This window comes from Salvelinus fontinalis, chromosome 3 (genome assembly GCF_029448725.1).
Source record: "Salvelinus fontinalis isolate EN_2023a chromosome 3, ASM2944872v1, whole genome shotgun sequence".
NCBI classification, from domain to species: Eukaryota; Metazoa; Chordata; class Actinopteri; order Salmoniformes; family Salmonidae; genus Salvelinus; species Salvelinus fontinalis.
The window spans coordinates 21991860-22012488 of record NC_074667.1 but is presented as its reverse complement, the minus strand read 5'-3'; the positions used below and the strand labels follow the sequence as shown (position 1 = coordinate 22012488).

Below are 20629 nucleotides of genomic sequence, written 5' to 3'. Positions count from 1 at the left end.
GGCACTTAATCCTAATTGCTCTGGATAAGTCTCTAAATTACTAAAATGTAAACGTAGGATTGTCCTTGCATGAAATATTAAAAAACTCAATGTATTTAATTACAATTAATTACATCTCTTCTGCTTTCTTTTGGATGGGGAGTCCAAATAGTTACCACTATGCTCTGTTTAAAAATCAAAACAAAAAAAGTTAAACCTCACCAAAAAAAAAAAAAAAAATGCACTGTCCCGTTTTGTTGAGTAAAAACCGATTTTCTGGACAGACTCAGTCATCCCAATCTGTCCATCGGTAAGATCCAGAAAATAAATATCATGCTGCAAATTTAGTGTACTATATTTTTCTTCGTACAGTTTAACACATTTTATACAAGTACACATGACCTTACATTCTCATTTGTTTCATTTTAGGGGTTTGTCTTTCACTTAAGGTGCTGGTAATATTGGGTCACAAATTTCTCTGAAGTCTTCGGTCAAACATTCATGTACCCTTTGTCTATGGATGAGGCAATAAGGTCAAGTGTCCGGTCAAGCTGACAAGTCCCTCTGTCCAAAACCTTCCCTTAAAGCCCCAGTGTGGTTCCTGGCTCCCCAAAGACATTTACTCCCAACCAAACTAGAACGTCCGAACGAGTTCCATAAAAAGTCCATCTTCCTGGGTCTCGTCTGTCACGAGGAGACTACATCTCCCAGTGTGCATCAGCAATGTCATTTAACATTGATTAAAAGTCCCACTGCAGTGATCATGGCACATGACTTGTTAACGTCGCTGTGTGATTTTCATCTTTTTGTTTTGGATTCAGTTGGTGAAGACCCTACTAAAATGGAGGTACAGCATTCTGTGGGAAGGGAAACATCTTGAAGCAGCACTTGCGTAAAAAATAAGAAAAAACAAACAAGGAGAAGACAGCAGCTTTTTTTTTTTTTTTTATACCATTCAAACAAATCCCGCCATAGATTATCCTCCTATTTTCTTAGGTGGCATACGGAATGCAAGGATTGGTCAGAGGGAGAGAAAAAAATATATTCTCAATACATTTTTCATAAAAAGAATCCGACAGGATTCAAGAGACAACAAACCCAACAACGGAGTAAAGAAAAATGAAGTATTCTGCTTCTTACTTCTCGCTCCAGCACAATAAAAGTTAACGATTACTAAGATGTATTTCTGGCAAAAGTCTTGATTCCAAATAAGAAAATGAGCTGAATCAACCGGTTGAGTGTGGAACATAGCTGGATTTGAATGTAAATAACTTAAAAGACGAAAACAACTGCAGCACCATGAATTACAAGATCTGTAGGACTCAAGTACAATATAGCAAATCTACTGTGAAGTAGTAATACATCAAATAAAAAGAGTCACGTGGAAAAAGAAAAAGAAAAAAAAAAGAGCAGAAGAAAAATCATTGAACAGTAAAATACAGATCAAGAGTTGTCAGAAATTGGCTAAATTTGAGACACAAAAAACTGGAAATCATAAGGAATGATTTTTAGGCATCTCTTATTTGCCACCCTCTGCATCTTTATAATGGATGATACACACATACGCTTTTGCTAGTATCGTTTCCCCTTTCCAAACGAAACACTGCAGGACTGACCCGGCTTCTAGCCAAATCCAAAAAGTAACCTTGACAAAGTCTCTGCTGAGTTACACCTGCCATCTCAGCATTATCAAATCCGGAAACAAAACCATAGGTACGCTTCTTTAAGAACAAAAACAAAGAAAACACTTTGTACAGATAGTCGCGGTTGAGTTTCACCATCTACTTAGCCAGTTTTACACAGTCTGCTCATGTCAGGGCAATTTCAAATTACAATTGTTTTTGTTTGAACATGTCTTTTTTCACTTTTCATTTGATTCCTTGATGATGTTGAAGTTCCTCAATTAGCCATGTTTAGAATGCAGCAATTTATTTTCAGATAAAACAAAAAAAGACAGAAAATAAGGAGAAATCCATACAAGAAGCCAAGTTCTTTCTCCTCTTAGGTCTGTATATATCCCCTCCCCCGAGCCTAGTTTCTCCACAGGGTTTAAGATAGAAGGTACACAATTTCACACACACGCTCAAGCAAACAAACACACACACACACACACAACATCCTAAAAGCTTCCTGACTGTGTCCTTACTCCTGACCCCTGTATGGGTGGGTGCTGGAACTGACTGAGGGGTGTCCCGCGCTGTGGGTAGTGTTGGCCGGTGGAGGACGCCAGGAGCCTGGAGCCGGCCTGCAGCACTGTCTGCCCGGGGCTGCCTGGTTTCAGGCTCCGGGACGCCTGCTGCTGGCTCAGTCTGGAGGCGTGGTGGGACGCCGGGTTCCCCGCAGCACCGGCGCCCAAGTCTGTTTTAGGGTTGCCGTGAGCCCTGGAGCCAGGGGTGGGAGACCCTGACAACCCGCTGTTCAAGAGGCTGGCTTTTAGGTGGCTCCCGCCACTGTACACGTGGGACCCGTCCATACTGCTGCTGCCGCTCGGCTGGTGCAGGTTGCCTCCTGGCGGTCTGGAGGGCCCACACAGCGCCGAGTCTGCAGTGGAGGTGGTTTGGTTGGGGAAGGAGGACAGGGGGTTGAGGGGCTGTTGTTGATGCTGCTGCGAGGGGTCTTGAGACAGGCCGGAGAGGGAGGACAGGCGAGAGTAGAAGCCCTGGCCTGAGGGAGGGGGAGCCGAGGGGCTGTAGGAACCACGGAATGGAGAGGACACGCTCTGCTGAAGGAAGGCTGGACTGTCCACTGTCTGCTGGTGGCTCTCCGATAAGGGGGGCTGCACCTTAGAAGGAGAAAACACAAAATACTTCCTGACACCCTAGTACAAAACAAAACACTCAACTCTCGCAAATGACAAGGGACACCATACCTGGTGTGTGTAGACAGACGGGCTGTATCTCTGTGGGCTTTTCATGGGAGAGGCCAGGGGTACCGTCTGGATCTCATACCGGTCTGCATCTGGGATAAACATAACAGGACACAAGCTTAACAGGAGTACAGATGGTACATGCGTGCGCATTCCCCGAAACATCGGAATCTGAAATGAATTTGGCAAATGTACTATAGCTACATTTCAGACAAAAACTTAAGATGAGAAAAACCAAAAGACAAACCAGCCTAAACACGCCTCTATATTTCAGACTCGAGGTCTATGTTTTAGTCTAGTCTAAAATTGGGACGGGAGGACGTCTGGTCTGAATTCCCTACTACTTCATTCATGTGAAGACTAGAAAAACGGGTAGTGAAAACGAGTGCAGTACCAGGGTCCTTGGCTGTAGCCGAGCAGTCCGTTCTCTTCAGCACACGGTCCATCTTGAGGGAGCCCCTCAGTACCCGCTCTAAGACACCTTGGCCCTCCCTCAGCCGCTCAACTGTCGTGGGCACCATCCTGGACCAAAGCAAAACACCAACACAGTCATGTACAGTATGTTCAGTCACACAGACACACACACAAGGGGCTTATGTAGGACTCTATAAAATCTGTACAATATATTTGTTTTTTGCCGAATCCGTGTTAGTTTTTTCCTAAACTCATTTTTTTTTTTTTTTTTTAATAGAAGAACAAACAAATTGGATGTTCCAAGTCCACAACAATGTTTAAACCACATCAGGATACCACTTTTGAGGTCTGGGGGAAAAAAAACGAAATACATTTTTATTTTTGAGTGTAGTTACCCTTTAATTCAACTGCACACCAGCAAGACAAGTGAATGCTAAGTGACAGGGAACAAAGTGCTGTGAGAGGATGTGGTGCCAGTGTCTAGTCTTACCAGTGGCTGGTGCCTTCCTGAGCCCTGGACTGTTGCGGTGTTGACGGGAGGTGGTGGGAGGTGGTGACGTTGTGGTGGTTATCTGGGGGGCTCACCTCCTCTATCTGGGGGATGGAGGAGTGGGTGGGGGAGGAGAAGGAGCTGTGGGGGGAGGCTGGGGGCTGCAGGTGGAAGGAACGGAGGCCTCCGGGGGACTTGGCGCTGGCACAGATGGAGCTGGGGCGGGTGTCCAGGGAGCTACCCCCGGGCTCTGGGTCCCTGCTGCTCCCCTGCTTTCTCTTACGGTACTCCAGCAGAGACACCTGAGTCGCCGAGGGAAAAGAACCATCCCTAGTCAGTCATATGTACAGCCTTAGTCCCATGACACACACACACTACCACTGGTTGCATTGCGACACCAGTGATTACTCACCAGTACAGTATGGTCAGGGCGTCATGCATCAACTCAACTGTTAAGACGACTTACCTTGAACGCACGTTCGCTTAGACGTTATCAACGGACTGACCAAACATCCAAAAATGTTACCAAACCCTGAACGGAAGAGCAACCACAGGTCACCGATCTACTACTTCTACCATCCTGGGAGTTCTATGGTGGGTCAACATCCTCAGTTGCTGTGGTTATCTGACGTGGATACAGAGGGGCAAAAATACAATACCTTGGCTGACAATTGGAACGAGTTGACTTTTGACAATAACAGACAAACAACGAAGCAATCCTGGGTAGCTTTACCACGCTCTGCCTACAGTGTCGGGACAAAACCCTGCTGAATGGCAAAGAAAATGGCTTTTTGTATCAGAGTATTGATACTGGCATCAATGTTATTACCAGAATCAGGAAGCTATCATTTTCTAAAATGGGTTTTGTCACACACCACCATTCTGTTTTGAGTTTTGAAGCCTTTGTTCTTTGTGGATAGTTAGTAACGGGCCAAAATTGAAACATCAGCACAGGCAACTTATCATTTTCAAATGAAACAACACAACACAAAGCAACCACTGCGAGGTAATAAACAAAACAGAAAAGGGGGGGGGGGGGGGGGGGACGACGACGACAAAAACAGAACCACAGAGCACTCGCGTACGGTACATACACCCACACTCAAGAGACAAATGAGAACAGCCCGGCAGAAGGTCGTCATGAAACAGGCAGGAGACTCAAGGAGGGGACGGGGGGAGGATGAGAGAGATGAAGGCTAGCTGAATGGACAGTCCGATATCAGGGCTACCAGGAGGCCTCACCTAGACCCTCAGGACTTGAAGAATCGCCACACAGTAGGGTCTTCGGACCCGAGGACTACTGTACTTGTTAGGGCCTTTTGATTCTGCTTGGGCCCTTAGAACAGCTTCTCGGGCTCCAAAGACTACTTTTATGGACCTTCTGATTGTCCTTGGGCCCTTAGGGGTGCCTCTTGAAGGGGTGCTAGTATGGTTCTTAGATGGGCATTGGCCATACTGCTGGTATGGATCTGACTTGGGCATGGATCGAGGCTGGTGAAAGGGGATGCGGGCACAGTGGGACAGAACTATGGATGAGATGGACCATAGACGAATGGCCAGTGAAGCCGACGCCAACAGGGCCTAGCCCAACCTTGGCAGCCTGAAGACGACACCATGAAGCATCGGGCTCGTAGCACGGCGCTCCGAGACGACGGGGTGACCATGTTTCTGATACAGAGATGTTTTGATATAATAGGTCATGGTCATGTAGGTTTCTTTTGGAAAAGGGGAGTTTGGGGCAGGGCTGTGTATGCGGATGCCAAACAATATTTACATGCACACTTCTAAATGGTATGGAAATATTCACCATATTGTGTACTGTCTTGTATTCACGTCTTACTGCTATAGCCTGGTAACCTGGCTGTCCTGTCAGCAGACTAACGGTTTGCAGGTTGGCCCTCTGCCTTGGTAGAAACAGTGGAAGAAAGACTTGGCAAAGGTTTCAGGAGGAGCATAGGGGGGAGTGGGAGGGTGAGGAGAGGGTCGACAGAACACAAAACCTGTTGGGCTAGCTGCAGTAGGAAAGACAGAATACACATAGAGAGAGAGAAAATGTGTAAATCATTCTAGAAGTACGGCATTGTTGGTTTCTAAAGACATGTATGACAATTGTTACCCCACGTCTATTTTGATTTAGTTATCATCTCGGCGTGGAATCACTGAGCCCACTTGATCTATTTGACACAAAGTGAATGGAAAACACAAAGCAAGGAAAGACTACAATGTCCGAGTAGCCATTCAGTTTCCACATACCCTACCACACTCAAAATGACTCTCGCCCTCAAATTTGGACATTATACCAATAAGCATGTAGGCACTTCTTCCATACTACCACTACAGACATGATCTACCTAGCATACCGCCATTTGGGAGTTTCATTTAAAACACAAATATCTTTGTTAAACAGTACAATTTCTTTGGGGAGAAAAAAAAACAAAAGCAGGAAGACGTTGAGAAAGTTGGACTTGCCTTCTTTTTCTGCGGTGGGTTACTGGTGTGGTGGGGAGGGGTGCCGCTGTCTGGGTAGCCCCCGCCATAGTGCTGCTCGCCGTAGGGCGACAGAGAGCCAGGCCCTGCCTCCGCCAGAGGCCCTTGGCCACTCACGGTGCTGTAGAAGGACTCGGCCGGGGAGAAGCTGCCCTCCGATTGGCTGAGGCGCCTGTCGGTGGTGGCGGGGTTGCCCAGGTTGGCGTTGAGCGGGGAGCAGGTATAGATGAGGTTGAACTCAGTCCTGAAGCTCTGCTCTCTGGCCTGCTGGGCCGACTCGGACAAGGTGCCTGGCGCCAGGGGAGTCAGAAGGCCTGCCCCGCCGACCATGGAGGTCAGCGGCCCCTGCGTGTCGGGGGGAGGAGGCCCCGTTGCCAAGAGGAGAGAGAAGTCGTCTGACATGGCGGGCACAGGGCCATCGAGGCCCGAGGACAGGTTGGGGAACTGCAGTGCGCAACGCGGGGTGTCAACGTCCGGTTGCAGACACGGCTACAGGTGGAAGAGGAAGAAGAGGGAAACCGGGTTACGAAACCTGTGACAAAGGTTCCCTATCCGGTGACACTAAAGCTAACCCATTTAGCCCCGTCTCCAGTGCTCTCAGTTCCTCTGGGTCTGTGGGGTGAATGCCTACCTCTGGAGAGATGGACTCTGGCCTGTGCACAGGAGAGGCCTCTGGAGATGATATGTTCTGGATGGGTAGAAGAGAGACACATGAAATACCATTAGAAAAAGATAGATAGCACAGTGAAAACAACTATGTCTATGCACTGTAGCGTTGTACGCAGAAATGTCATATGTTCTGGCACCCCACTGACACACGCTCAGTATGTCCTGTGTGTGTGCGCGCATGTTTGTGAGTGTATTTCTGTATGTCCTGTGTGTGTATATCCGCCTCCTTCCGAAGTACCTCAAACTGCAGTGGCGTGTTGCAGCGGCTGGTTGGCAGCGAGGGCAGTGGCGAGTAGCCAGCCATGCCGTTGGACAGCCGGCGCTCCTCGTCGCCGTAGCAACCCAGCAGCGCGGCGTAGGAGGCGGGGCTGGGCAGGGGTTGGTCCGACGGCAGCGGGGGAGTGATAGGCGACAGGGGCCGCAGCAGCAGACCGTGTTCTTCTGAGCCGGGCAGAGGCGGCGCTGCCTCCACCTCCGGGCCATATATGGACCGCCGCTTCTTGGGGGGCGCCGCCAGTTCTTTTTTTTTTTAACGGAAAGAAAAGCAATAGCGTCAGACGATCTGCTGTGACAGGTGTCAGCGCACACCGGTGAAAAAGATCTTTGTTTGGGGTTAAGTTCACTTAAAATTATGTACATGGTTGACTAATTAGGATAAAGTAAAACAATACCAGACTAATAATAGCCAAGGCTAAATATTGACACGTCTGAGTAAGTGTGCTCATCAACAGCAAGAGTGTTATACCGGACCCGGGTTCCAAAAACGATTTCAACTATTAGAAACCTTTCAAATGCTGCAGCTGTGCTTGGCTGACCTCTTGCAATTGAACAGAAAAATAAAAGTCCCAAAAGTGCAAACATCATCCACCTTGAAAATGCTCAACGTATTTGAAAGACTTGGAGTAGTATAAACCAGGTCTGTACTAAACTCAGCAAAAAAAGAAACTTAACATGTGTAAATATTTGTATGAACATAAGATTCAGAAACAGAATAATGTGTCCCTGAACAAAGGGGGGGGGGGGGGTCAAAAGGAACAGTCAGTATCTGGTGTGGCCACCAGCTGCATTAGGTACTGCAGTGCATCTCCTCCTCATGGACTGCACTAGATTTGCCAGTTCTTGCGGTGAGATGTTACCCCCACTCTTGCACCAAGGCACCTGCAAGTTCCCAGACATTTCTGGGGGGAACGACCCTTGCCCTCACACTCCGATCCAACATGTCCCAGACTTGCTCAATGGGATTGAGATCCGGGCTCTTTGCTGGCCATGGCAGAACACTGACATTCCTGTCTTGCAGGAAATCACGCACAGAACGAGCAGTATGGCTGGTGGCATTGTCATTCTGGAAGGTCATGTCAGGATGAGCATGCAGGAAGGGTACCACATGAAGGAGGAGGATGTCTTCCCTGTAACGCACAGTGTTGAGATTGCCTGCAATGACAACAAGCTCAGTCCGATGATGCTGTGACACACTGCCCCAGACCATGACCCTCCACATCGATCCCGCTCCAGAGTACAGGCCTCGGTGTAACACTCATTCCTTCAACGATAAACGCAAATCCGACCATCACCCCTAGTGAGACAAAACCACGACTCGTCAGTGAAGAGCACTTTTTGCTAGTCCTGTCTGGTCCAGCGACGGTGGGTGATGTCTGGTGAGGACCTGCCTTACAACAGGCCTACGAGCCCTCAGGTAGCCTCTCTCAGCCTATTGCGGACAGTCTGAGCACTGATGGAGGGATTGTGCATTCCTGGTGTAACTCGGGCAGTTGTTGTTGCCATCCTGTACCCGATCCTGTGCAGGTGTTGTTACACGTGGTCTGCCACTGAGAGGACGATCAGCTGTCCGTCCTGTCTCCCTGTAGCGCTGTCTTATGCGTCTCACAGTACGGACATATCAATTTATTGCGCTGGCCACATCTACAGTCCTCATGCCTCCTTGCAGCATGCCTAAGGCACATTCACGCAGGGACCCTGAGCATCTTTCTTCTGGTGTTCTTCAGTCAGAAGGCCTCTTTAGTGTCCTAAGTTGTCATAACTGTGACCTTAATTGCCTACCGTCTGTAAGCTGTTAGTGTCGTAACGACCGTTCCACGGGTGCATGTTCATTAATTGTTTATTGGTAATTGAATAAGCATGGGAAACAGTGTTTAAACCCTTTACAATGAAGATCTGTGAAGTTATTTGGATTTTTACGAATTATCTTTGAAAGACAGGGTCTTGAAAAAGGGACGTTTCTTTTTTCTGCTGAGTTTAGATTACAAATGCTACTAGACTTGTTAGTAAACAGTGAACAGACAAAAAAAAAAAAAAAAGAAGTTTGTAGATACCGGCTTTGAAAGGGTTGGGGGTGGAGCTGCTGCTGTTACTTTGGTGGGAGGAGGTGGACTCGGTGCCGTCCTCCAGGCCTCCCGAGCAGAGCCCGCTCTCATCCTGGGCTTGTTGGATCCATCTCTGCACATAAGGGAGATACAAACAGGCATCAGCCAAATTACCTGGAACACTGAATATCCTTCAAACATATGAAGGGTAGTGGACAAGTGCACACTTGGGATGCATCCACTTCTAACAGTTCTGTCCTTCTCAAGCACCCACTACACATCACATTATCCATGTACCCCTTATTCCCCCATTGACCCCAACAACTTCCACAACTCCCTCCACCGGTACCTTCTTGAAGGAGCCGTAGGTGGCGTCCACACTGACGGGCCGGCGCCGGCGCTCAGGGTTGAAAGGCGAGCCGAAGCGCACGTAGTGTTTGGGCGCTGTGCAGATGAGCGGCGAGGCCGCAAGGCCCGGCAGCATGTTGAGCGTCGTCGCCAGCACCGTGGGGTCGGTGGTGATGCGCAGTTGCCGCTCCACCGTGGGCGCCTCCTGCTGGACTACTTTGTCCAGCACTTTGTCGTTCAGCCACTCCGTCACCAGATACTGGGGGAGGGGGAGATCATTATTTGCAAACAAATTCTGGAAGACTCGTTACCGCCAAATTCTAAAAAGGGACTTTTTAGCGAGAAATTTGGGAATTATTTTTAACTAATTGTGGAAGAGACTTTTCAGTGCCAAATTCTACATGTGTGTATATTGGGACTATAAATGTTGTAATACAAACACAAAAAAAAAACTCTACAGATTTGTCCTGGTTCATTAAATGTTTAAGAAATTATAACGATTAAATAGAAAACTAGATGGTGGTTGGAAGTCAGCCCCATCCCGCTCACCTTCTTAGTCTTAGGCAGGTTGCGAAGGTTGCCCTTGTTCAGAGCACTCAGGCCTTCTCCGTCAAGGAGTTGCCCAGCTCCCAATGCTCCGTCCCCCAGCCTCAGCTCTGTCCCGGGTCCCCCCGGGGGACCCTCCTGCCCCTCGGCCACCACCGCCTGCTCCAGGGCCGCCTGCTGCAGGGCCAGGGCCTGCCGCTGGCGGCGGGCTCGCTGCGATGAGCTGGAGCGGTAGCGTGAGATGCGGCTCTTGGGCCGTGGCTTGGAGGAGCGGGCCGGGGGAGGCTTGGGGGGCGCCGCGAGAGGGGCCAGGAGGGGTGCAGTACACACCAGGGCCTTGTCTGTGTCAGCTGCTAAGGAGGGTTCCTGGAGAGAGAGATTCTGTTAGGGTGGGGGGGCAATATTGAAATTGGAAAATTGGTCACAAAGTTCAAAGAGAGAATGTGGCGGTAAGGGGGATGAAAGTCTGACTCACGGTGACGTAGGTGGCACGGCGGGTGCTTATCCCCACCCCTACTTGGTGGGCCGCGGCGTTAACCCCCGTGGGGTTCCCTCCGCTCCCCTCTACAGGCTCTAGGCCCTCCTGTTTAAACTCGTCTATGCCCCCTGCGCTGGGCGTCCTCTTCTACAGACAGAGAGAGTGGGTTACGAACTGCAGGCTTACACTATGATTTGATAGTGACAGTGGGTTGGTTGGTGCGACGGGAATTATGTGGCACATACCGGTCTACTGGAGATGAGGACTCCGTTCTCGTCCAGCTCTTCCTCCTCCAACTTCACCCCATCTAGGAGTCCCTCCTGTAACACACATGCACACATTACTTTGTGATTGCGAAATGGCGCATTCATTTTCATTACACAGTGCACACACCCTTGTGTGTCTCTGTAGGAAAGCACCACATGAGTTGTAAAATCCTCTACAACCCACCCACCCCATCTCTATACGTACACACACACACGTCTTTGCACCAAGACAAACACACACCTCTGTGTCACTGTTGCCCAGGCTGACGTTGCCCAGGCTGACGTTGCCCTGCAGCGTCTCCCGGACCTCGCCACTCTCCTCGGGCGGCTGGTTACTGTCATCTGACATCCCGAATGGTCCCTTGCCGCCACCTGGCCCCTCCATCTCTCTCCGCTGGGCCTTCCGCCGCCGCGTCTCGGCCCCCGTGGGTGCCGGGGGTTGGGAGGGCGGGGGCAAGGACCCTGTGGCGTGGCAGAGCAGGGTTTCGCGCGGGCTCAGGTTGTGCTTCAGCACGGGGCAGTTCTGCTGGTTGCCCTTGTAGCAGGCACAGTCCACCTTGTAGTTACTGCAATAACAATAAAATTATTTTTCGAGTGCTTTTCTAAAACCCAGATCTGATACTTTAGGGTCGAGATAGAGAAGAGCGAAACCGTACATTGTGCTGATATGAAAAAGGCTTTACAGATATACTTGATTGACACTGACCAGCTATTGAACTCGTAGTCAAAGCCGATGGTGACCTCGGCGTCCTTGATGATTTGCGTGACGGCGTAGATACAGAGGTGGATCATGCCATCGGCGATCATATGCCGAACCTGGAGGGGACAGAAGACATTATGTATTAGCTTGGCTAGGACTGTACCTACTTCCCCCCTAGAACAGGGGTCTCCAACCTTTTCCAGCATGAGAGCAACGTAAAAATAAATAAATAAATGAAACATGTCACCAGGTAATCATTTTTTCCTAGCTTTCAAATAGTCACATTCTTCTCTTCTCCTCTCCCCTGCAACTCTTCCCCGGGTCCTTACTGTACCAGAGAAAGCAGTGCACTGTTTTCTATCAATATACCTGGTAAAATAATGGTTAATGAAAAACTAAGGGGGGCACTTTCAAATCTGTGATGTATTATAAAATTGTGTTTTACTCGTATTTTTCCTGGTTTTAGATTTTAGTATTTCACTCACAAAATGACAACTGTTCATAGAGAAACAACAAAATTGGATGTTCCGAGTCAATGGTTAAATCATATCAGAAGACAATTTTTTTGTTTAGGTCTGGAAGAAAACTACCAAATTGATTAAGTGTAATTCCGCTTTAATTGCACATCTAGCGAGTGAGGAAAGTGCCGTCTAATGTGCCGGTCTAGTGATGGCTCTGTACTGCTGCTGCTCATTTCAAGGCAAAGTTCGCAAATAACAATAGATACTCATGATATACTTCTGCCAGGTAAGCCTACAATGCAGTTAACACTTCATTGAGAAGGTTTTGGGGAAAGCGCCACAGACAAACAGGGGCAACTTTTCTGGAAATTAATTGGCAGCTATTGTTTTAGGTTTGGCTTTTTAAGCCAATGGGTGGCTAACCAGGGGTGGGATAATGTCAGTGTTGCGTTGATTAGATAGTAGCTTGCGGTGTCTGATACTTGTGAGATTGGTTTATGAAAGTTGGCGATGGAACACATGGAAAATTGCATTTAGGCCTACTTTCAGAATTGTTTGATCGACCTGTTGGAGACTCCTGCTCCAGAAGGGTGCGTCTCAATAGGCGTACACCTCCTCCTCTCCCTATCTCTTTTCCTATGCTGATGTAAGAGCCCAGGAAAGGTGAGAGCTAAATTCACCTGGTCTGACATTTCAAATGAGTGAAGTGAACTAAGGAGAGGGAGTAAGCGTAAACTATTGAGATGCACCCAATGCCTTTCTTGAAGAAAAAAAAACCAAACAAGATGGCTGACCTCTGCGCTGGGTGTACAGGACCTCCGGATGAAGCGTGCGTCATTCCCAAATGTCCGCGCGTCCACACACATCTCCACATCGTTGAACTTGGAGTAGAACAGCACGAAAGGGTAGGGCCTAGAAGAAGTCAAATTCATGTCAAAATTTGTATTTTTTTCATAATAATACATCCTCAATTTCCTTCTTAAAAACCATGCAATGGAGCAGCATATGAAAACCAAAATATTCCACCTTAAATGTCAGATTCGACATCTTACAAATTAGTTGGATGCCACAATTTAAATGCCACATTTTTTTTGGGCATGCTTGAAAAAGCATGGAAGTTTGGGAAAGGTTCAGGGAATTCTGCAACCATATGGAGAAGTGTAATGAACAAATGCATACTTTTTGAAGAAGTGTCCGTTGACCTCAAACTGCTGTTTGAGCATGACCTTGCCCCGGTACTCGATGATCAGGGTGTCTGGCTCTAGATCCCTTGACGCACGCAGGATCTTCCGGTGCTTCTGCACACGTGTCACCCGCCCCAGTTGTAACTGCATCTGAGAGCCAAGCACCGTGTTGTTGCACGCCAGCTCCGTTCGGTTAATTGTGTCCATGGCATTGGCCGAGGCGTTGACCTGGGCCGGTGAGGTCGTCGTTGCCGCTGGCGTTGTATCGCCCACTACCACGCCCTCGGCAGCAACAGTAACGGTGGCGGAGCGGTGCAGCTGGAGCAGTGTCTGGACGTCAGCACTGTACTGGTTGGCTGTGGCCTCCTCGTACTGGTCCGTCCACTGGCGGATGCGGCTCTCCCAGCCCTCCGCTGTGGTCTCGTCCACTGCGCTGGCCTCCGTAGTGGAGTTCTGGGGGGGGGGGGGGGGGGGAACGTTTTTACTTCAGAGCCGTGTCATGTTGAAAATAAATTTTTTATTTACCTCCATTCTAAGACCTTTCATAAATGACCATGTCAGGTGTACAACCCGTGTTTCTTCCCCTTAGATGAATGGGTTACCATGGGTGGGTGGTGCACTGTGCTCTATATCAACTTAACATATGATAATAAAATGGGTGTATTTGTGTTATGCTCAAAAGGAACACGTCACTCAATGGAACCCTGAAGCTAACAGTGGCACTGATTTCTTCATCCCATTAGCTACTGCTATGAAGTTTATTTATACATCGATATACAGTACCAGTCAAAAGTTGGAAACACCTACTCATACAAGGGTTTCTTTATGTTTTTAGCATTTTCTACATTGTAGAATAATAGTGAAGACATCAAAACTATGAAGTAACACATGGAATATGTAGTAACCCCCCAAAAAAAGTGTCAAACAAATCAAAATATATTTTATATTTGAGATTCTTCAAAGTAGCCACCCTTTGCATTGATGACAGCTTTGTACTCTTGGCATTCTTTCAACCAGCATCATGAGGTAGTCACCTGGAATTAATTAAATTAACAGGTGTGCCTTGTTAAGTTAATTTGTGGAATTTCTTTCCTTCTTAATGCATTTGAGCCAATCAATTGTGTTGTGACAGGGTAGGGGTGGTATACAGAAGATGCCCTAAAAAGACCAAGTCTATATTATGGCAGGAAGAGCTCAAATAAGCAAAGAGAAACAGTCCATCATTACTTTAAGACATGAAGGTCAGTCAATCCGGAAAATTTGAAGGACTTTGAACGTTCCTTCAAGTGCAGTCACAAAAACCATCAAGCGCAATGATGGAACTGGCTCTCATGAGGACCACAACAGGAAAGGAAGACCCCGAGTTACCTCTGCTGCAGAGGATTTGTTCATTAGAGTTATCAGAAATTGCAGCCCAAATAAACACTTCAGAGTTCAAGTAACAGACACATCAACTGTTCAAAAGAGACTATGCGAATCAGGCCTTCATGGTCAAATTGCTGCAAAGAAACCACTAGTAAAGGACACCAATAAGAAGAGACTTGCTTGGGCCAAGAAATACGAGCAATGGACATTAGACCGGTGGAAATCTGTCCATTGGTCTGATTAGTCCAAATATGAGATTTTTGGTTCCACCCGCCGTGTCTTTGTGAGACGCAGAGTAGGTGAACAGATTTTCATTGCATGTGTGGATCCCACTGTGAAGCATGGAGGAGGTGTGATGGTGCTTTGCTGTTGACACTGTCAGTGATTTATTTAGAATTCAAGGCACACTTATCTAGCATGACTACTACAGCATTCTGCAGTGATACGCCATCCCATTTGGTTTGCGCTTGGTGGGACTATCATTTGTTTTCCAACAGGACAATGACGAAACACACCTCCAGGCTGTGTAAGGGCTATTTGACCAAGGAGGGAGATGGAGAGCTGCATCAGATGATCTGGCTTCCACAATCGCCTGACCTCAAGCAAATTGAGATGGTTTGGGATGAGTCGGACCGCAGAGTGAAGGAAAAGCAGCCAAAAAGTGCTCAGCATATGTGGGAACTCTTTCAAGACTGTTGGAAAAGCATTCCAGGTGAAGCTGGTTGAGAGAATGCGAAGAGTGAGCAAAGCTGTCAAAGGCAAAGGGAGGCTACTTCGAATAATATCAAATATATTTTGATTTGATTAACACTTTTTTGCTTACTACATGATTCCATATGTGTTATTTCATAGTTTTGATGTCGTCACTATTATTGTACAATGTGGGGGTGGGGGAAAAAACGTTTAATGAGTAGGTGTGTTCAAACTTTTGACGGATACTGTATATAAAATGAACTTCACAGCAGTAGCTAATGGGATGAAGAAATCATCAGTGCCACTGTTAGCATCATGGTTCCATTGAGTGACCGTTGACTGGTACTGTATAACTTAACAAAAGATCCTCAGGAAGGAATTCATCTTACCTTCATCCTCATGGACTTTCTAGAACCCTCTCTGAAGGCCTGTAAAGACAGACACTCATTTACACAACGTTTCAGAGTCTACTCACAGCGTTTAGACAACATTCAGAGGGTCTCCTACTCACAACGTTTAGGCAACGTTTCAGAGAGTTTACTGGTCAAGATTCAGCTAAATAATGTAGCAAAAATAACTTTATGCTACGAGAAAAAAACTGCAAGTTCTCTCTTGGCCTCAAGAGGTATAATTGGCATATTCAGCCTTAAGAGCAAGTTAAAACAAGGAACTTTACCATCTTGGTCCTCTTCCTAGCTGTGGGTTTTGCATTAGCTCCCTCAGCCTCTTTTCACACTTTGCTTGTGTGGCAATTGGCACACTTGGCCATTTTCCCCATACTATTGGTGTCTTTAGCAAGGATACTCTTGCCGTCGCTACCGCCTGCATTTAGCCCACATGGTGGCTGGCACATAATTTGGCACTCTTGCCTGGCATGTCTCGCATTTCACACACACTTAGGACTCTATGCTAACTGTGCTCTTTTGAGGACTGTGCTCTTGCGCCAAAGTTCCTACCTTTATTTTCTTGCCCTTGGGCACTCCGCGGGCCTTCTCTGTGCTCTTCTTCCTCTTCTTGGACTTGTTCCGCTTGACGCGGTTGACTGTGAGCGTGATGCTGGTGGGCGTGTGCTGCGTTGCTGTGTAGGACACCGTGGCGGGCGACACTTCCTCGTCGCCACTCTCCGTGGCGCTGCTATCGCCCACTAGAAGCGCAAGAGAGACTTGAGCATTCACAGGTACTTGGCAAGGTTAGTTTCCACCTGGGCACGCCAACAGTAAAGACTTAGGGTTGGTTTCCCGGACTAAGATGCTATTTAAGATAGAGATTCTGCATTGAACTTTTTAGACAAGGCCTAAGGGTGCTTTCACACCAAATTGGTTTGGAACGTTTTTTCCGGAACTCTGGCGCGTTTTCTCCCTTAGTTCAGTTCGTTTGGACTGGTGTGAACACTATCCGCACTAGGGAGCGCACTAAACACACCGTGGTTCGCTCAAAAAGGGCGATCTCGGTACGATTCCATTTGTACTGTGGTGTGGTTCGCTGCAGGTGATCATGCAGTCCGGACCAAACACAGTAAAAGAACCAGAGGTTCATTCAGTATTATTGGTTGTTTGACTGCGATAATTTGATCAAATGCATGCAGTGCCTTAACATACGGTGAGTAATATCACATTTATGAGTGCATCCCATGCAGATTAATGGAGAAGGGGGCTATACTGTAGGCTACTGAGCCGGTAGGGAAATTCTACACACCCCTTGCACAGTCTTCACATTTTGCGGCCTGAATATAACATCTAAAAAGGGATTACATAGTATTTTCAAGTAATGAGGTGGCAGCATCATGTTATGATTGTCATTGGCAGGTACCGGGAGTTTCATATGTCTTTGATCCTGACAAAGGAGCAAAGCTCACGTAAAAAGTTAAATGAAAACCTGCCTCAGTCTTCTGAAAAACCTAACCCTGGGATTGTTTTATCAGCAAGAAATTTACACAGATCTTTATGCCAAAGACACACCAGAATGGCTCTCCAAGAGGTCTTGCGTGTTCATGAGTGGTCTAGCCTCCTTCCGGATCTTAAATTTGTTTGACAATCAGAGTCAAGGTTTAAATATTGCTGCCCATCAATGATTCCCAACCAAATTTACTGAGCATGAGACATTTTGACCAAAACAATGGACATATGTTGCCCTAAGAGTTGTGCAAAGTTGGTAGAATACTATTCAAAATGATTTACAGCTTTAAACTCTGCCAAAGGTGCTTCCACCAAGTATTAACACTGGGGTGTGAAGACATTAGCAACCAAACTTTCACTTTGAATATGTGGAGTAGGTCGTTCAGATCTGAAGGAACAAAATCCAATGCAATCAATTTTTACATTTGATTTTAAGGCAGCAAAATGTGAAGACTGTGCAAGGGGTGTGTCGACTTTCACTAGGCACTGTAGTATACTCTTCTCCTCTGGCAGCCGTTGTCACAGTTAGAGTGGATTAGCGCGGTTTCCTCACGCATTTTGTTGGATGACCAAAGCGAAAGTATTAACTCAGCAAAAAAAGAAGCGTCCTCTCACTGTCAAATGGGTTTATTTTCAGCCAAATGAACATGTGTAAATATTTGTATGAGCATAACAAGACAAACTGAACAAGTTCCACAGACATGTGACTAACAGAAATTGAATAATGTGTCCCTGAACAAAGGGGGGTCAAAACCAAAAATAAATGAGAATCTGGTGTGGCCACCAGTTGCATTAAGTACTGCAGTGCATCTCCTCCTCATGGACTGCACCAGATTTGCCAGTTCTTACTGTGAGATGTTACCCCACTCGGCCCTAGCCCTCACACTCCGATCCAACAGGTCCCAGACTTGCTCAATCGGATTGAGATCCAGGCTCTTCTCTGGCCATGGCAAAACACTGACATTCCTGTCTTGCAGGAAATCCCACACAGAACGAGCAGTACGGCTGGTGGCATTGTCATGCTGGAGGGTCATGTCAGGATGAGCCTGCAGGAAGGGTACCACATGAGGGAGGAGGATGTCTTCCCTGTAACGCACAGCGTTGAGATTGCCTGCAATGACAACAAGCTCAGTCCGATGATGCTGTGACACACCGCCCCAGACCATGACGGACCCTCCACCTCGATCCCGCCCCAGAGTACAGGCCTCGGTGTAACGATCATTCCTTCGATAATAAACGCGAATCCGACCATTACCCCTGGTGAGACAAAACCGCAACTCGTCAGTGAAGAGCACTTTTTGCCAGTCCTGTCTGGTCCAGCGATGGTGGGTTTGTGCCCATAGGCGACATTGTCGCCGGTGATGTCTGGTGAGAACCTGCCTTACAACAGGCCTACAAGCCCTCAGTCCAGCCTCTCTCAGACTATTGTGGACAGTTTGAGCACTGATGGAGTGATTGTGGGTTCCTGGTGTAACTCGGGCAGTTGTTGTTGCCATCCTGTACCTGTCCCTCCAGGTGTGATGTTTGGATGTGGTCTGCCACTGCGAGGACGATCAGCTGTCCGTCCTGTCTCCCTGTAGCACTGTCTTAAGCATCTCACAGTACGGATATTGCAATTTATTGCCCTGGCCACATCTGCAGTTCTCATGCCTCCTTGCAGCATGCCTAAGGCACATTCACACAGATGAGCAGGGACCCTGGGCATCTTTCATTTGGTGTTTTTCAGAGTCTATAGAAAGGCCTCTTTAGTGTCCTAAGTTTTCATAACTGTGACCTAATTGTTCATGGTTCATTGAACAAGCATGGGAAACAGTGTTTAAACCCTTTATAATGAAGATCTGTGAAGTTATATTTGGATTTTTACAAATTATCTTTGAAAGACAGGACTCTGAAAAATGTTTCTTTTTTTGCTGAGTTTATGAAGTTTGGGACACAAGTTATGCTTCTTGATAATCATTGATGGATTTAACATGACCATTTTCTCCAATAAACAAATGGCTCGTATGAACAAATGGTTGTTTAACATTTGGCAATGTGAAACCAACCTGACCAAATGCAAAAAAGAAAGTAACAGATAAAATCAAAGTCGGATTCGAACTATAGCTATGAACTGTGTGTGAAAAGCCCTAAACTTAATCGGTGTCCAGGAAAACTGTCCCATGGAGTTTACGTGGTTTAGTTGAGGCCAAGTGGCACCATGTATATACGTAATGCCAGTGCATTCATGTGGTGGCTATATGCGATTTCCATACTTGGAATACGCACATTGAGATGTAGGTTATGTAGTCTGTCATTCACCATACCTGATACATTTTCTTGTTTCCGGCGTTGGCCATCCAGTCCTTTCCTCCTGTCTAGCCCCCTGAAATCACAGAAATAAGAACATTACAATCAGGAAATTGCAGATCTTATAGGCCTTTAGCAAGGTGATATATATATACATACTATGTCTGTATTAATCTAAGACAAATAGAAGTGGTGACCCACCATTAACGTAGATAGATACACACACAGTTGAAGTCAGAAGTTTACAAAAACGAGTTTTAATGACTCCAACCTAAGTGTTTCAACCACTACACAAATTCCTTGTTAACGAACTATAGTTTTGGCACGTCGGTTAGAACATCTACTTTATGCATGACACAAGTAATTTCCCCAACAATTGTTAACAGACAGATTATTTCACTGTATCACAATTCCAGTGGGTCAGAGGTTTACATACACTAAGTTGACTGTGCCTTTAAACAGTTTGGAAAATTGCAGAAAATTATGTCATGGCTTTAGAAGCTTCTGATAGTGTAATTGACATAATTTGAGTCAATTGGAGGTGTACCTGTGGATGTATTTCAAGGCCTACCTTCAAACTCAGTGCCTCTTTGCTTGACATCATGGGAAAATCAAAAGAAATCAGCCAAGACCTCAGAAAAACAACAACAAGTCTGGTTCATCCCTGGGAGCAATTTCCAAACGCCTGAAGGTACCACGTTCATCTGTACAAACAATAGTACGCAAGTATAAACACTATGGGACCACGAAGCCATCATACCACTCAGAAAGGAGATGCGTTCTAGAGATGTCTCCTAGAGATGAACGTACTTGGGTGTGAAAAGTGCAAATCAATCCCAGAACAGCAAAGGACCTTGTGAAGATGCTGGAGGAAACCGGTACAAATGTATCTATATCCACAGTAAAACGAGTCCTATACTGAGATAACCTGAAAGGCTGCTCAGCTATGAAGAAACCACTGCTCCAAAACCGCCATAAAAAAATCCAGACTACGGTTTGCAACTGCACATGGGGACAAAGATTGTACTTTTTGGAGTAATGTCCTCTGGTCTGATGAAACAAAAATAGAACTGTTTGGCCATAATGACCATCATTATATTTGGAGGAAAAGGGGGGACGCTTGCAAGCCGAAGAACACCATCCCAGCCGTGAAGCACGGGGGTGGCAGGATCATGTTGTGG

The 20629-nt window shown here is 46.8% G+C and overlaps 1 protein-coding gene across 5 annotated transcripts in view; it reads right to left on the bottom strand.

The window, feature by feature from the left end:
- Positions 1 to 70: 70 nt before the first annotated feature.
- The window catches only part of LOC129841011 (histone-lysine N-methyltransferase SETD5-like), a 28530-nt gene continuing 7971 nt past the window's right edge, over positions 71 to 20629 (bottom strand). For 2 of the 5 annotated variants that reach the window (XM_055909134.1, XM_055909120.1), the window contains exons 4-23: positions 19466 to 19524; positions 16224 to 16411; positions 15657 to 15695; positions 13205 to 13662; positions 12820 to 12937; positions 11571 to 11680; positions 11106 to 11430; positions 10844 to 10918; positions 10596 to 10745; positions 10124 to 10486; positions 9576 to 9833; positions 9236 to 9359; positions 7144 to 7424; positions 6868 to 6924; positions 6219 to 6725; positions 5557 to 5649; positions 3750 to 4051; positions 3240 to 3367; positions 2849 to 2937; positions 71 to 2761 (exon numbers count right to left, since the gene is read on the bottom strand). In XM_055909134.1, the coding sequence (XP_055765109.1) occupies positions 2099 to 2761; positions 2849 to 2937; positions 3240 to 3367; positions 3750 to 4051; positions 5557 to 5649; positions 6219 to 6725; positions 6868 to 6924; positions 7144 to 7424; positions 9236 to 9359; positions 9576 to 9833; positions 10124 to 10486; positions 10596 to 10745; positions 10844 to 10918; positions 11106 to 11430; positions 11571 to 11680; positions 12820 to 12937; positions 13205 to 13662; positions 15657 to 15695; positions 16224 to 16411; positions 19466 to 19524 (4387 nt within the window). In that variant the 3' untranslated portion in view covers positions 71 to 2098. The remainder of the gene's footprint in view (positions 2762 to 2848; positions 2938 to 3239; positions 3368 to 3749; positions 4052 to 5556; positions 5650 to 6218; positions 6726 to 6867; positions 6925 to 7143; positions 7425 to 9235; positions 9360 to 9575; positions 9834 to 10123; positions 10487 to 10595; positions 10746 to 10843; positions 10919 to 11105; positions 11431 to 11570; positions 11681 to 12819; positions 12938 to 13204; positions 13663 to 15656; positions 15696 to 16223; positions 16412 to 19465; positions 19525 to 20629) is intronic. The other 3 variants (XM_055909127.1, XM_055909141.1, XM_055909110.1) reach the window with 2 other exon arrangements.